Genomic DNA, 16,600 nt, shown 5'->3' on the forward strand with positions numbered 1-16,600 from the left:
TTTAAAACTTTCACTGAGACCTCAAACAGAAAGCACAAAGCCTTTCTTTAAAATGAATTTCGTTTTGTATTAATTGTATCTTAATTTTAATCAATGTTTCATCAACCAGTTGCCTGGATTTAATAAGAAGTAAATATAGTAGGCTATAGATAATCACGACACGGACGCGCCGGCGAGTGAACTGGACTCTCGTCTCATAAATGAACGGAAACTCAGCGTATAAGGGAGCCTAATTGCCTGACAGACCTGACAAATATATCTATAGAAAGCTTGGAAGGTCTTCTTTTAAACAGAACAATTCAAAACGAAAGAAAACAGACCGCTGCTTGTGTAATCCGAAATGTGCATTTCTCTCTGGCGCGTTCACTACTACGAAGATTGCGAGGATAGCATCGTCAACTTCATCTATGCAGGGCACTGACACAGAAAACACTTGTTTATTAATAAACAATTAAAATGTCTCCTTGCTATATTTTACATATTCATAATCATTACTTTTGCCGGTTCTTTGTGACAGCTTTTACGTGCTTTATTGGCAGCGCCGCCCTTAAATGTTACATGAACGCGTCACCACCACATCAGCACCGAAAACAGCATTTTTTTCAATCCCTGTTTTGGCAGGGGGGAAAACTGATCAGAAAATGTAACGAAACGTTGTAGAAATGTAGTGGAGTAGAAAGTATAATAATTGCTGCAAAATGTAACGAAGTAAAAGTCAAAAGTATGCACTATTGATTCTACTTAAGTAAAGTAGGCCTACAGAAATGAAGTAGGCTATTTGTACTTCGTTTCATTCCACCACTGCTGATTAACAGTAATGTAAATGCTAAATGTCCTAATACCTGTTGATACTACAACAATGCAAATATGCTCTTAACCTTGCAGTTTTTCACATATCATGTAAGACTCAATTTATCCATTTCTTTGCACAAAACTCTCCAGAAAATGCCATTTAATAGTTTATTTTTCAAAAAAAAATACCCCCGGACCACCCTAGGGAGAGCCCCCCCACATAATAAATCCCAATTTAACCCCTGGATATGATGATGAGCGTGAGAGATCTGATGTGTGTGTGTGGGATATGATGATGAGCGTGAGAGATCTGATGTGTGTGTGTGGGATATAATGATGAGCGTGAGAGATCTGATGTGTGTGTGCAGGACTCTTCTGGCGCTCGGCTGTCATGTCGGTGTGGCTGATGAACGAGCGGCAGAGAACGTAAAAAATCTCAAGCTGTCAGCAAAGTGAGTGTGTGAAACTTCACCGTATATTAACATGTTTATGTGTCTGGATATATTCAGACTCTGCTGTGAGTATATGAGTATATGAGTATATTTTTTGGCGTACTCCATTTTTGGCTTTTGGGCGCAGATACACTTTTAGTGCGGATCCTACGCACAGTTTTATAAACGAGAGCCCTGTTGTAGGGCTTTCTCAGACCCTTCCGTGTAGAACCTGTTCTTCTAAGCGTGTGGTTAGTCTTGGTTGATCTAGTGTGTTTGCGTACGGATGGGTTAGTGTGTGTTCTGCTGTCAGGTACGAGCTCTCCTGCGGGTATAAACCGGCACCGATGGACCTGAGCCACATCAAACTGGCGTCGACCCAGGAGGCCATGGTGGACAAACTGGCAGAGAACGCTCACAACGTGTGGGCCAGAGACCGCATCCGACAGGGCTGGACATACGGCATACAGCAGGTCAGTGTGTGTAGTGTGTGTAGTGTGTGTTGTGTGCATCAGACAGGCTCCGTCCCAAACCCTACATAGGTGCTTCTGAAATGTGCACTGCATGATTGTACTGTTTTAAATGTTGCGATGAACGCCACCACAAAGTCATGATTAAAAATGAGAAACTGAACTTTCATCATGAAAGGGAAGTTGCGCTGGTCTTCTCTCCTCTATTGTGTCGTATATCGAGTGAAACGCTTCTGGAACAAGAACAAATGTGGGCGGGGCTTGATTGTGTCTGTGGGGAATTGATTGGATGGTTGTGGTTTGCTATTGGCTGATCTCATGTGAGTGACAGGTTATAGCCCCGCCCTCGTCATCAGAGAAGAGAAGCTGCAAGAGGAACTTATTCTGATTCAAGATTATTACAAATAAAAAGGAAAATAGAGAGAAAAAAGCAGCTTTTAGGTTTGATGTGTTTAATTCATTGGATTGTCAAAAATAGGCATATGAATACTATGGTTTTACATTGAATTTACATTAGAAATGACTCGACTGTGATTTACACGCACTGGTAGTGTGAGCCTGAAGCAGTGAGGTTCACGTCTGTATGGATCAGGACGAGTCGCTCACACACACGTCTCTGTGTCTCTGCAGGACATCAAGAGCCGGAGAAACCCTCGTCTCGTTCCGTACGTTCTTCTGGACGAGAGGACCAAGAAGTCAAACAAGGACAGTCTTCGGGAAGCTGTGCGGACACTGCTGGGATACGGATACAACCTGGAGGCTCCGGATCAGGACCACGGTACCATGAGAATAACACTCTACACACACGGAGTACTGCGCTCATCTGACATCTATAGCAGGGTTATTATCCTGAACTAAAACCAAAACCAAAAAAATAAATTGTATTTATTAAAACTTATTTATTTCAGCTAGTTGCTACTATTGTGCTAAAATAACTAAAACTAATAAGCTAAAAATAAAAACAACTATATAGATTAATATAAAGGACAAAAACACACAACAAAATTACTATAACTGACTAAAATTAAAATTAAAAAGATAATATCCTAAAAAAAATCTAAATATTATAAAATGAATAAATAAACTAAAATAACAAATAAAAACTATATAGACTAATACAAAGGACAAAATTAATCAAACTTTAGCTAAAATTAAAATGAAAACAGACAATATAAAATTCAAAATATTACCAGAACTATTATGGTATATCAGTGATACTAAAATAACATTTTCATTACTTTAAATGAATTAAACTTTAACTGAAATAAAATAAATATTTCAAAAACGTATTTAGTTTAAATTGAAATACAAACATAGTGAAAACTAATAAATAAACTAAAACTTAATAAAAATTATATAGACTTATTTAAAAAACTTATTAAAATTAAAATTAAAACAAAATATCAAAAGTAAAATCTAATTTGAAATATTAACGAACTATAATAATACATCAATGATAGTAAAATAATTCCTTGATGTGCTGTTGTATTAAACATGACTAGCTGCAGCTTCAGTGTTGGGGGCGGGGCTAGAGTCCACAGAGCATTTGATTGGACAGAAAATCTCTGTTGGCGTTACAGCAGAAAGAGTCTGTACAGTTTGAATGCAAATATCTTCTAAATGTGATTTTGTCATAGTTTTGGGGAACAAGAGATTAATGTGAGATGGTCGGTTTTGAGGTCTATTTCTGCTGACTAGTGGAAAGAAAACATCACAAAACACACGTTTAATTGTTTATTTTAATGTACTTCATCTAAATCCATCTCTTTAAAGTCAGAAATCTCCACTTCTATATTCTAAAGGTTTGTTCATGTATCATTCACATGATTTATAGAACATATTACTATGGAAGCTTGTTTCCACCACAGAATAAAAAATAAAAAAGGTAATTGCGACTTTTTCTCTCTCAATTCTGACTATATCACGCAATTCTAGATAAAAGGTCGCAATTATCTTTAATAAAACATTATTCTGTGGCGGAAACAATCTTACATAGAGTACCCCTAAAAACATGATCAAAATTATGATTTTCTGTCTGTTGACTGTATTTTCTGATTTATGGAGTGATAAAAAGAGAGCCTTTCATATCTGGCTTTATGCAATGTTCAGATTTCAGTTCTGGAAATGTATGCAAATGAGTGCATATTTAATGAGAAGATGCGAACATCAGAAAGCGTGTGTGTTTTGCGCAGCTGGTCGAGCAGACGAGGGTCTTCTGTCTGCCGAACGCTTCCGGATCTTCCGGGCCGAGAAGTCGTACAGCGTGAGTGTGGGCCGGTGGTACTTCGAGCTGGAGGTGGTGACGGCGGGGGAGATGCGGGTGGGATGGGCCAGACCCGGATGTCTGCCGGACCAGGAGCTCGGGTCGGACGAGCAGGCCTTCGTCTTCGACGGATTCAAGGTCAAGCCTCAGAATAAAAACCCCATTACAATCGGGGGCCAGTTGCATAAACTGCTAAGTCTAGTCTTACAAGTTATCTTGAGAACTATAACCTCACTCATGTCCATCGCCGTCATCATAACCTTCACATTTTTTTCTTATTTGAGTGATCCATCTGTATCATGCTAGCTAAATGTGTTTAACGTGTGAATCCTTACTAAAAATGCAGATCTATAATGGGCCGTTGTTGGCATGAATTGTTCTCGTGATGCAGCGGTAGTGGAGCGCTCTCAGAGCGAGTGAAAACCACAGCGCTCCGACTTTTAAAACATCCGCTCCGCACTCCATTCTAAATCACACCGCTCCACTCACACCTCTCACATACTCTGGCTGGACCTGACGAGAAAATGGCTGACGTCACACATTTCTTACACCACTTATCGCCTGCAGGTGTCTCCAAATCCCCTGTACTTAGATGTATTTAAGACACATTAACATTTAACGTAATGAAATTGCTTTAAAACTTGAACAGGCATTTTGGCACAATTCATAATTAATTTATTTTCCCCGTTACACGTGTGCAGGCCCAGCGCTGGCACCAGGGGAACGAGCACTTCGGCCGCTCCTGGGCGTCAGGAGACGTGGTCGGGTGTATGGTGGACATGAACGAGCGAACCATCATGTTCACGCTCAACGGAGAAGTGCTGCTCGACGACTCCGGCTCAGAACTCGCCTTCAAAGATTTTGAAGTTTGGGACGGTGAGTGACGTGTGATGATAATCCTGCGTGTTGTGTGAAATTAGCACTTTGTTGAACTACAGCTCTAGTTGATCATTCTGTTGTCATTTACTCTCCCTCACGTTGTTCCAACTTGTATGTTTTGAAGAATGTTGGGAACCAAACAACATCATGTGTGTTGCAGCAGCTGTTCTGTCTCGTAAACGAGTGTTTCCCGTGAGCATCAGGTGAATGTTGCTGTATCACAGATGAACAGCAGCAGAGATCAGATCAGCGCCACCTGCTGGCCACTGACACACACACACACACACACACACACACACTGTGTGTTCATATGCGTCAGCACATCTGGCTCGTTCTGTGATGTCAGCAGTATCTCTGTCATGTGCGAGAGTATCAGAAACTGCAGTCTTGCTTTAACTACACTACAAACACTGCTGTTCCTCTTCAGTATGTTCATGTGAAGATACACCTGGAAGATGTCTGGAGATACAAAATCTTCTGTTTTCTGAGAAATGTATTAAAAATAAGTGAGTTTTTGTTTAAAACAACAGCAAATATCTGCCAATTGGGACTGAAAAATAATCGTATGTTCCTTTTTATTTTATTTAAAGTTATTAATTTTTTTGACTACATTGGCAGATATTTGTTATTAAAATTGATTATAAACTCAAATCCTTTGAGTTTTGAGAGAGAGAGTGTGTGTGTGTGTGTGTGTGTGAGAGAGAGAAAATGTGTGTGTGTGAGAGAGTGTGTATGTTTGTGTGGGAGTGTGTGTGTGTGAGACTGCGTGTGTGTGAGAGAGAGAAAGTGTGTGTATGCTTGTGTGTGTGTGTTAGAGAGAAAAAGTGTGTGTGTGTATGTGAGAGAGAGTGTGTGTGTGTGTGATATTCAGATATTTGTTATTAATTTCAATCATAAACTCAGAACCTTTGATCATTTCTACATAGTTATTATTAATTTGTAATATTAATTTTTATGGATTTAGTTAACCTGCTCGACATTATCTTACTCTGCACTTTCTTCCGCAGGTGTGTGTGTGTGTGTGTGAGTTAAACCCTGTGGTTTCATCACTATGAGCACTAGCAGTGGTGACGATTGACGTGTGTTTTCCTCAGGTTTCATCCCGGTCTGCAGTCTGGGAGTTTGTCAGGTGGGCCGGATGAACTTCGGGAAGGACGTGAGCACGCTGAAGTACTTCACCATCTGTGGCCTGCAGGAGGGCTACGAACCCTTCGCCGTCAACATGAACCGAGACCTGACCATGTGGATCAGCAAACGACTGCCTCAGTTCATCCCTGCGCCGCTCAACCACGAGCACATAGAGGTCAGAGGTCACACGCGTGCATAAAAACAATATTCTGAATGTTCCAATCCAATCTGACTTCTGACCAATAATGCTGTCTGAATCATAATCATACACTGTTGGTTCGTTGGCCAGAGGAGAACTCTGGGAGAACTGAGAGACTGAGTCTTCTCACAAGGGTTTTCTCCATCCTGTAGGGCTGCACAATTAATCGAATTTCTAATCGCGATTACGATTATGGATCCCACGATTACGTAATCGTTCAAAGCCGCGATTACAAAAAAAATAAAAAAATAAATCCACTCTGCGTGCATTTAGAGCATGTTATGAGAGGCGAATCACAACTACTTCAGAAAACCCGGCACAATAGGAACTACCAGGCAGTGACGTATATGTATGCTGAAATAAAGCCTTTCACCTCAGAAAAACGGACGTTCCTGTCCTGTCAGCCGTTATAGGCTACTGTGCTCGTAGCGCACACTCTTCAATTGCACGCGCAAATGCGGCGGCGCGCGCTGTGTTTAAGTGCAAAGGAAACTACGAGCATGCAACGTTGTTACGTTGTAAATTAGTAAGTCACGAAATAAAAGTAAAATACCAATAAATCACGTTACTGGTACGTCGTGTGTTAGCTGAGAAGGATTTGCATGCAGGGATGATTTTCATTCTATTCGCCAGGAGCAGTTTCCATGTTTCATTAACAGTTCTTGTTAATATTGTGTAGGCCTATTCACCATGGTAACTGTCATTTCAATATTAACCCCAAAATGCCACTTTATTTTCACTTTGTGTTATTTTTTTATATTTTTAAATGACTGTGGTGGCTCATACCAACATTGTATTGACAAAAGCTAGTTTGGGACTGCTATTTAATAGCTTTAGCATAGGCCTAATGTTTATTTATTAGTAGTCTTTACTATTAGTCATATTCTTACAATTTATGTGTATGTTAAGTAAAGGGGGACAGTGTGTGTGTTCACAATTTTTAAGTAAACATGTATAATAATATGTCTATATATACATTATATATATATATATATATATATATATATATATATGTCTATATATATATATATATATGTCTATATATATATATATATATATATATATATTCAATGTAAATTATGATAATCGTAATTAATAATCGCAATTACAATTTCAAGGGAATAATCGACAATTATGATTTTTGTCATAATCGTGCAGCCCTACCATCCTGTCACTGATGGGAGTCTTGGTTCCACTGTCGCCATTAGCTTTTGGCTTCATTAGTTGGGGACATTTAATTTAATATTCAACAATATTATTGCTCTGCCTGCACTGACACCATTATATGAACTGAGCTAAGCTGGACGATGACATCACGGTTTTCTCCAGAGCGGCTCTATATCTAAATTAACTAAATGAATAACTTTTCTTCAACAAAAATGAACCATCACTGAACTTGAGCTGGACTGTGACGCTATTTTCTTCTGGAAACAAACTTTGTTGCATTATTGTCCTGTTATCTCTGTAAAGCTGCTCTGAAACACTCTGTGTTGTAAAAAGCGCTGTATAAATAAAGGTGACTTGACTTTGAGACGAGCCGCACCATTCTGAGCGTTTACGGGATTCTGTGTGTGTGTTTTCCAGGTCACGAGGATCGACGGGACGGTGGAGAGCCCGCCGTGCCTAAAGGTCACCCAGAGGTCGTTCGGCTCACAGAACAGTAACACAGACATCATGTTCTACCGTCTCAGCATGCCCATCGAGTGCTCGGAGGCGTTCGCACGCTCGCCCGGCGGGACGCTAGCGGCTAACGGCAGCTTCTTCTCTCCCAAGAGAGATCTGGAGGATTTCGAGACGGTGTCGGACTTTGAGGTCCTGATGAAAACGCCACACAGTCACGTGAGCTCGAACGGGCCCGACAGAGATCGAGACGAATTCAACAACCACAAAGATCACAATCAGGAGAAACCCTCCAAAATCAAACAGAGGTGGATTATACACACACACAGGGGAACTGCTTTTGGTGTGGGTGATAATGTGTTTGCTAGTGGTGCAACGGATCACAAAATTCACGATTGGGATCATTTACGGTTTTTGTGCCACGGATCGGATATAAATTTAAATATATTTATTGCTTAAAGCTCACTAGAAGTACTTCGATACCGCATCAAAACTACTAGCCTAACTGGTAAAGTTCACACATTATTAAAGACAAGTGAACAGTCAGTAATACAATAAGAACTAATACACAAATTACAAGCAGAGATGAATTCTAAATAAAGTTACAGTCTAACAGTATATTCAGGTACAGAAGTGAATAATTAGGCCTAAATGTAAAATAGCACTATTTGTTCACTGTAGAATTGAAATATAGTTTCATCTTTGTTAAAGCTGTATTTTGTTGTTTTATTAACATTAATGACACAGACGACAGCAGGAATATTAGGCTCCTGTCACTTTAAGACCGAATAAACTGACAAACATCCGGTTTCTTTCTCAACTCTTCACTGATGACTGACCCGAGAGAACACTTGCAGAGACGGGCGTTTAGACATGATTGTGTGTGTGTGTGTGTGTGTGTGTCCATTCAAGGGCAAGAGAACGTGAAAGAGGAATCAATTCGGTGTGAGCGCTGTCTGAAACACGCCTCTGTCTCTCTCTCTCTCTCTCTCTCTTTCTCTCTCTCTCTCTCTCTCTCTCAAATTATAAACTTTCACTCTATGATGGTGTTTAGTGGTATTTATCTATTGATACATTTAGCGGTTAATCCATGAATCGCATGTGTGTCGAACCGCGAGGCGCTGATCCGTACGAACTGTGATCCATTCCACTTCTAGTGTTTGGTCAAATGTTTGTGTCTGTGACTGCAAATGTGTTTGTTTCAGGTTCATGTTGAAAAGAACGAAGCCCGACATGAACAGCAGTAACTCTAGCACTCGTCTCTCAGAGGAGGTTTTGGCTGATGAGAGAGACGACTGTGAGAATCTCATACAAGCATCAACGGTGAGAGAGAGACACAGTAAAGTCTTGTCACATGACCAGCATCAGACTGTCACATGGGTATCGTTTGAATTTTAACGATTCCAATTTCGATTCTGATTCTTATCGAGGCTAAAGAACACTTACACGAGGAGCGTTTGCCTGTGGTTTAAAAACACCATAGAAGAACAACTAGCAGAACTAATATAAACTTCAAGCATTATTAAAGACAAGCAAACACTCAGTGATTAAAAAAGAAACAATAAAACAAATAAAATAAATGAGCAAAAACAAATAAATTAAAATAGCAGTCGCAATAAATAGACACAACTGAACAAATATACAAATATACAATTGAAATAAACAGTATTTTTAAGATTTTCAGTTACAAAAAGTTATTCAGTGAAGTGTTATTATAGAGAGGGAATATTAGAGTTATTATAGATATAGATATAGATATATAGGTATCCACATCGAGAGGGGTCAGCTGAGGTGGCTCGGGCATCTGTTCCGGATGCCTCCTGGACGCCTTCCCGGGAAGGTGTTCCGGGCACGTCCCACTGGGAGGAGACCCCGGGGAAGACCTAGGACACGCTGGAGAGACTATGTCTCCCGGCTGGCCTGGGAACGCCTCGGTGTCCCCCCAGAAGAGCTGGAGGAAGTGTCTAGGGAGAGGGAAGTCTGGGGATCTCTATACAGCGGGAATATTAGTGTTATTATAGAGCAGGAATATTAGTGTTATAGAGCAGGAATATTAGTGTTATAGAGCGGGAATATTAGTGTTATAAAGTGGGAATATTAGTGTTATTATAGAGCGTGAATATTAGTGTTATTATAGAGCGTGAATATTAGTGTTATTATAGAGCGGGAATATTAGTGTTATAGAGCGGGAATATTAGTGTTATAGAGCGTGAATATTAGTGTTATTATAGAGCGGGAATATTAGTGTTATTATAGAGCGGGAATATTAGTGTTATTATAGAGCGGGAATATTAGCGTTATTATAGAGCGGGAATATTAATGTTATTATATTAGTGTTATTATAGAGCGTGAATATTAGTGTTATTATAGAGCGGGAATATTAGTGTTATTATAGAGCGTGAATATTAGTGTTATTATAGAGCGGAAATATTAGTGTTATTATAGAGCGGGAATATTAGTGTTATTATAGAGCGGGAATATTAGTGTTATTATAGAGCGGGAATATTAGTGTTATTAAAGAGCGGGAATATTAGAGTTATTATAGAGCGGGAATATTAGTGTTATTATAGAGACGGCAGGAATATTAGTGTTATTATAGAGCGGGAATATTAGTGTTATTATAGAGCGGGAATATTAGTGTTATTATAGAGCGGGAATATTAGTGTTATTATACAGCAGGAATATTAGTGTTATTATAGAGCGGGAATATTAGTGTTATTATACAGCGGGAATATTAGTGTTATTATACAGCGGGAATATTAGTGTTATTATAGAGCGGGAATATTAGTGTTATTATAGAGCGGGAATATTAGAGTTATTATAGAGCGGGAATATTAGTGTTATTATAGAGCGGGAATATTAATGTTATTATATTAGTGTTATTATAGAGCGTGAATATTAGTGTTATTATACAGCGGGAATATTAGTGTTATTATAGAGCGTGAATATTAGTGTTATTATAGAGCGGAAATATTAGTGTTATTATAGAGCGGGAATATTAGTGTTATTATAGAGCGGGAATATTAGTGTTATTATAGAGCGGGAATATTAGTGTTATTAAAGAGCGGGAATATTAGAGTTATTATAGAGCGGGAATATTAGTGTTATTATAGAGACGGCAGGAATATTAGTGTTATTATAGAGCGGGAATATTAGTGTTATTATAGAGCGTGAATATTAGTGTTATTATAGAGCGGGAATATTAGTGTTATTATACAGCAGGAATATTAGTGTTATTATAGAGCGGGAATATAAGTGTTATTATACAGCGGGAATATTAGTGTTATTATACAGCGGGAATATTAGTGTTATTATAGAGCGGGAATATTAGTGTTATTATAGAGCGGGAATATTAGAGTTATTATAGAGCGGGAATATTAGTGTTATTATAGAGCGGGAATATTAATGTTATTATATTAGTGTTATTATAGAGCGTGAATATTAGTGTTATTATAGAGCGGAAATATTAGTGTTATTATAGAGCGGGAATATTAGAGTTATTATAGAGCAGGAATATTAGTGTTATTATAGAGCGGGAATATTAATGTTATTATATTAGTGTTATTATAGAGCGTGAATATTAGTGTTATTATAGAGCGTGAATATTAGTGTTATTATAGAGCGGGAATATTAGTGTTATTATACAGCGGGAATATTAGTGTTATTATACAGCGGGAATATTAGTGTTATTATACAGCGGGAATATTAGTGTTATTATAGAGCGGGAATATTAGTGTTATTAAAGAGCGGGAATATTAGAGTTATTATAGAGCGGGAATATTAGTGTTATTATAGAGACGGCAGGAATATTAGTGTTATTATAGAGCGGGAATATTAGTGTTATTATAGAGCGGGAATATTAGTGTTATTATAGAGCGGGAATATTAGTGTTATTATAGAGCGGGAATATTAGAGTTATTATAGAGCGGGAATATTAGTGTTATTATACAGCGGGAATATTAGTGTTATTATAGAGCGGGAATATTAGTGTTATTATAGAGCGGGAATATTAGTGTTATTATAGAGCGGGAATATTAGAGTTATTATAGAGCGGGAATATTAGTGTTATTATAGAGCGGGAATATTAATGTTATTATATTAGTGTTATTATAGAGCGGGAATATTAGTGTTATTATAGAGCGGAAATATTAGTGTTATTATAGAGCGTGAATATTAGAGTTATTATAGAGCAGGTATATTAGTGTTATTATAGAGCGGGAATATTAATGTTATTATATTAGTGTTATTATAGAGCGTGAATATTACGGTTATTATAGAGCGTGAATATTAGTGTTATTATAGAGCGTGAATATTAGTGTTATTATAGAGCGGGAATATTAGTGTTATTATAGAGCGGGAATATTAGTGTTATTATAGAGCGGGAATATTAGTGTTATTATAGAGCGGGAATATTAGGCTGCTGTCACTTTAAGAGCTGCACGGATCCAGTATCCTGATACACACGCGTCTGCAGAACAGAAGACAGTGCAGGAGTCCTCTTGCACTTGAATGGTTTAAAGTTATATTGAAATGATCAGAAAGGAATCAATAAGAGCTTTCCTGTAGCTCAGAGCTTTCCTGTAGCTCAAACAGTAGAGCATTGGCGCTAGCAACGCCAAGGTCATGGGTTCAATTCCCAGGGAAAGCAAGAACTGACAAAATGTAAAATGTGTACCTTGAATACAATGTAAGTCGCTTTGGATAAAAGTGTCTGCCAAATGCATAAATGTAAATGTAAATAAGAGGAATCGAACGTTTTATTTTCACGTTTTTATTCCGTTTATATCACGTTCACTGTTATATGTGGCGCTTCTGTCTTTGTTTGTGTCAGTATTACTACTCGGTGAGGATCTTCCCGGGGCAGGAGCCGTCCAGTGTTTGGGTCGGATGGGTGACCTCAGACTTTCATCAGTATGATCCGGCCTTCGAGCTCAACAAGGTCCGAACGGTCACCGTTACCCTGGGAGACGAGAAGGGCAAAGTTCACGAGAGGTCGGTATGATTCTGTCTGCAATGACACAGTTTCAAACACAGACAACAAACAAAACATTACTGGGAATTACAGAAATAGAATTAAAATAGAGTTGAATAGAGAATAGAATAAAGTCTCTATTGTTGGTCAGTGGAAATTGAATAGATAGACAGACAGACAGATAGACAGATAGATGTGTGTTCTGTATGTCTGTTGTTTCGTGTAGTGTGTGAGTGTGATGTGTGGCATGTACAGGTTGTCTGTACAGTAACAGTATCTGATGTGTGTGTGTGTGTGTGTGTGTGCAGCATTAAGCGCAGTAACTGCTACATGGTGTGGGGGGGCGAGTGCTCCAGTCCCAGTCAGGGCCGCAGTAACAGCGGGCTGGAGATCGGCTGTCTGGTGGACTCTGCTAACGGCCTCCTCACCTTCACCTCCAACGGCAAAGAGCTCAGCACTTACTATCAGGTGAGAGACCTGAGGATCCTGTGATGAAGGACTGACCCTGACCCTAACACTGAGCTTAACACTGACCCTAACCCTAACACTGACCCTGACCCTAACACTGAGCTTAACACTGCCCCTGACACTGACCCTGACCCTAACACTGACCCTAACACTGACCCTGACCCTAACACTGACCCTGACCCTAACACTGACCCTGACCCTAACACTGAGCTTAACACTGACCCTAACCCTAACACTGACCCTGACCCTAACACTGAGCTTAACACTGACCCTAACCCTAACACTGACCCTGACCCTAACACTGACCCTGACCCTAACACTGACCCTGACCCTAACACTGAGCTTAACACTGACCCTGACCCTGACTAACAGCTAAACTGTGTGTGTGTGCAGGTGGAGCCCAGCACTAAACTCTTCCCTGCAGTGTTTGCGCAGGCAACCAGTCCAAACGTCTTCCAGTTCGAGCTGGGACGCATCAAGGTGAGATTTCATTCTCACACAGACACACACACACACAGACACATTCACACACACAGACACTAACCCGACCCCTAAACCTGCTCATCACACAAAACTTTCTGCATTTTTACATTTTCAAAAAAACTCATTCTGCATGATTTATACGCTTGTGTTCCTCAATTTAGGCCCACAGTGACACGAGTCCCCTTGAGTGTGTGTGCATTCAGGGTTAAAGGAGAACTCCGGTCAATTTTAACATTGAGCTCATTTTTTGGTAAATTCGGAGTGCTGTCAGTACAGAGAACAACGACAAAAATCGGTGTTGCCTACACCATGTTATCCTCTTTTTAAAATTTGCACCCTGTTGACTTCAATGGGGCAAGTTTTAAACCTGCTTTTAGCCTCTTAACATCCTTGATGTGTCATTACAAGTGCACAGGTCATGTGAGTGATTCCTTCAGAGTGAACACGGTGACTCTGACTGCAGTAGATGTGAAAGATATGAATAAAAATGATGTTAATTAAGCCAGCGCTCATACCTGTATTTACATCCTGTTTTCGGTCGAAGTCCACAGTAATCGATTGTCGAGTTCATGCGCATGATCATAGGTACTAAACCTATGCGCATGAACTCCAACCGGGATAGAAAAACATGTACACACACGCACACACACACATACTCTCTCACACACACACACACACACAAAGGATGTTGAGGCTATTTTTATTTTCTCTCCGTTTGCACAAACAGGGCGAGTGTAAGTTTAGCTCATGCAGGAACATCTGAGATGATGAAGTTTGCCAACTTTGCATTCTGTGTGTGTGTAGAGCGTCATGCCGCTCTCTGCTGGGCTGTTTAAAAGCGAACGGAAGAATGTGGTTCCTCAGTGTCCGCCGCGGTTACATGTGCAGTTCCTCACGCCTGTGTTGTGGAGCCGTGTGCCCAATCAGTTCCTGAGGTCAGAGGTCACCAGGGTCAACGAGAGACTGGGCTGGATGGTGCAGAGTTCAGAACCGCTGCAGTTCATGACCCTCCATATACCTGAGGAGAACAGGTACATCACACACACACACACAGTCACTAACTCACACACACACACATATGCACACATTCACACACACACACACACACACACACACACACACACATATGCACACATTCACACACACACAACCACACTCACACACATACACACACACATACACACACACACACACACACACACATGCACACACACACACACACACACATGCACACACACTTGCACACAAACACACTCACACACACACACATATACACAAGCACACACATACACACACACACACACACACAGACACACACACAAACACACACACACATATATACACACACACACACACATGCACACACACATGCACACACACACACAAACACATACACACACACACATATACACAAGCATACACACACACACACACACACAGACACAGACACATACATGCACACACTCACACACACACACACACACACAGACACAGACACATACATGCACACACTCACACACACATAAGTAACTCACTCTAAAGACATTCTGCAGATTCACCTAAACTGTATTTATTTGTAAGCCCTAAAATCACTAGAAATGAACAATTTGAAGCAATTGTTACACAGTGAGTGAGTGTTTAGTGGAGGTTTTGTGTCTGGCTCTGATCTGAATTGATTTATTTCAAAGGTGGTTCAGTCATAATTAAATCTAACCATGAATGATGTTTCTGTTTGTGATTAATGTGATGACCAGCCGATGGGTTAGATAGATAGATTTGCATTAGTCCTCGAGAGTTTGTTCACTGACGCTGTGTGTCCGTCAGGTCTCTGGACATCCTGGAGCTGACGGAGCAGCTGGACCTGCTGCAGTTCCACTATCACACACTGCGCTTGTACTCGGCCATCTGTGCGCTGGGGAACAACCGAGTGGCTCACGCTCTCTGCAGTCACGCTGACGAGTCTCAGCTCCTCTACGCCATCCAGAACAAATACATGCCAGGCCTCCTGCGCACCGGATACTACGACCTGCTCATCGACATCCACCTGAGCAGCTACGCCACCGCGCGCCTCATGATGAACTCCGAGTACATCGTGCCCATGACGGCGGAGACCAAGAGCATCACGCTGTTCCCCGACGAGAAGAAGAAGCACGGGCTGCCGGGCATCGGCCTGAGCACGTCTCTGCAGCCGCGCATGCGCTTCTCCTCGCCTAGCTTCGTGGCTCCGCTGGGCTCCAGCTCGCTGTGCTTCCAGTTCAGCCCCGAGTTCCCGCTGGAGACGCTGAAGAGCCGCACCATGGAGATGCTAACGGAGGCGGTGCGCGAGGGGAGTCTTCACGTGCGCGACCCCGTGGGCGGCAGCACTGAGTTCCTGTTCGTTCCGCTCATCAAGCTCTTCTACACACTCCTCATCATGGGCATCTTCCACAACGGGGACCTGAAGACCATCCTGCAGCTGATCGAGCCCAGCGTGTTCTCGCAGGACCGAGGGGGCGGGGCTGATGATGGAGGTGGGCGGGGCCGGCTGGACGGGGGCGGAGCCGAGGAACATGGTCTGAGAGGAAAGATGCCCAAAGAAGGACTTTTGCAGATGAAGCTTCCTGAACCCGTCAAACTCCAGGTGAGAAGATGCATTAATATTAAGTCTAAAGCACAACCTATGCGAGTAATGCGACGCACTGCTGATATTTACGCTACGCCACGACGCACTACGCTACTTCTGACATCGCAAGTTGTGCTTTAGGCATAAGTAGACTACGTATGTTTGTTTGGCCGGAAGCTAGAATATTCCTTTGTAACGTGTATAATATGGATATTTTTCTTACACAAACGCATCGCTTCATGGGCTAATTTTCATTTTTGTGTGAACTATCCCTTTAAGAGCTGCTTTACAGC

The 16,600-nt window shown here is 40.9% G+C and overlaps 1 protein-coding gene across 7 annotated transcripts in view; it reads left to right on the forward strand.

Moving 5' to 3' along the window:
- Positions 1 to 16,600, forward strand: part of ryr2a (ryanodine receptor 2a (cardiac)) — a 158,197-nt gene that overhangs the window by 77,729 nt on the left and 63,868 nt on the right. For all 7 annotated transcript variants that reach the window (XM_084135241.1, XM_084135242.1, XM_084135243.1 and 4 more), the window contains 13 exons: positions 1,161 to 1,244; positions 1,537 to 1,696; positions 2,324 to 2,471; positions 3,886 to 4,094; positions 4,658 to 4,832; positions 5,930 to 6,138; positions 7,747 to 8,090; positions 8,988 to 9,105; positions 12,614 to 12,774; positions 13,063 to 13,222; positions 13,616 to 13,702; positions 14,510 to 14,736; positions 15,530 to 16,325. In XM_084135241.1, the coding sequence (XP_083991367.1) occupies positions 1,161 to 1,244; positions 1,537 to 1,696; positions 2,324 to 2,471; positions 3,886 to 4,094; positions 4,658 to 4,832; positions 5,930 to 6,138; positions 7,747 to 8,090; positions 8,988 to 9,105; positions 12,614 to 12,774; positions 13,063 to 13,222; positions 13,616 to 13,702; positions 14,510 to 14,736; positions 15,530 to 16,325 (2,878 nt within the window). The remainder of the gene's footprint in view (positions 1 to 1,160; positions 1,245 to 1,536; positions 1,697 to 2,323; positions 2,472 to 3,885; positions 4,095 to 4,657; positions 4,833 to 5,929; positions 6,139 to 7,746; positions 8,091 to 8,987; positions 9,106 to 12,613; positions 12,775 to 13,062; positions 13,223 to 13,615; positions 13,703 to 14,509; positions 14,737 to 15,529; positions 16,326 to 16,600) is intronic.

This window comes from Abramis brama, assembly GCF_963993115.1.
Source record: "Abramis brama genome assembly, chromosome: 14".
NCBI lineage: Eukaryota > Metazoa > Chordata > Actinopteri > Cypriniformes > Leuciscidae > Abramis > Abramis brama.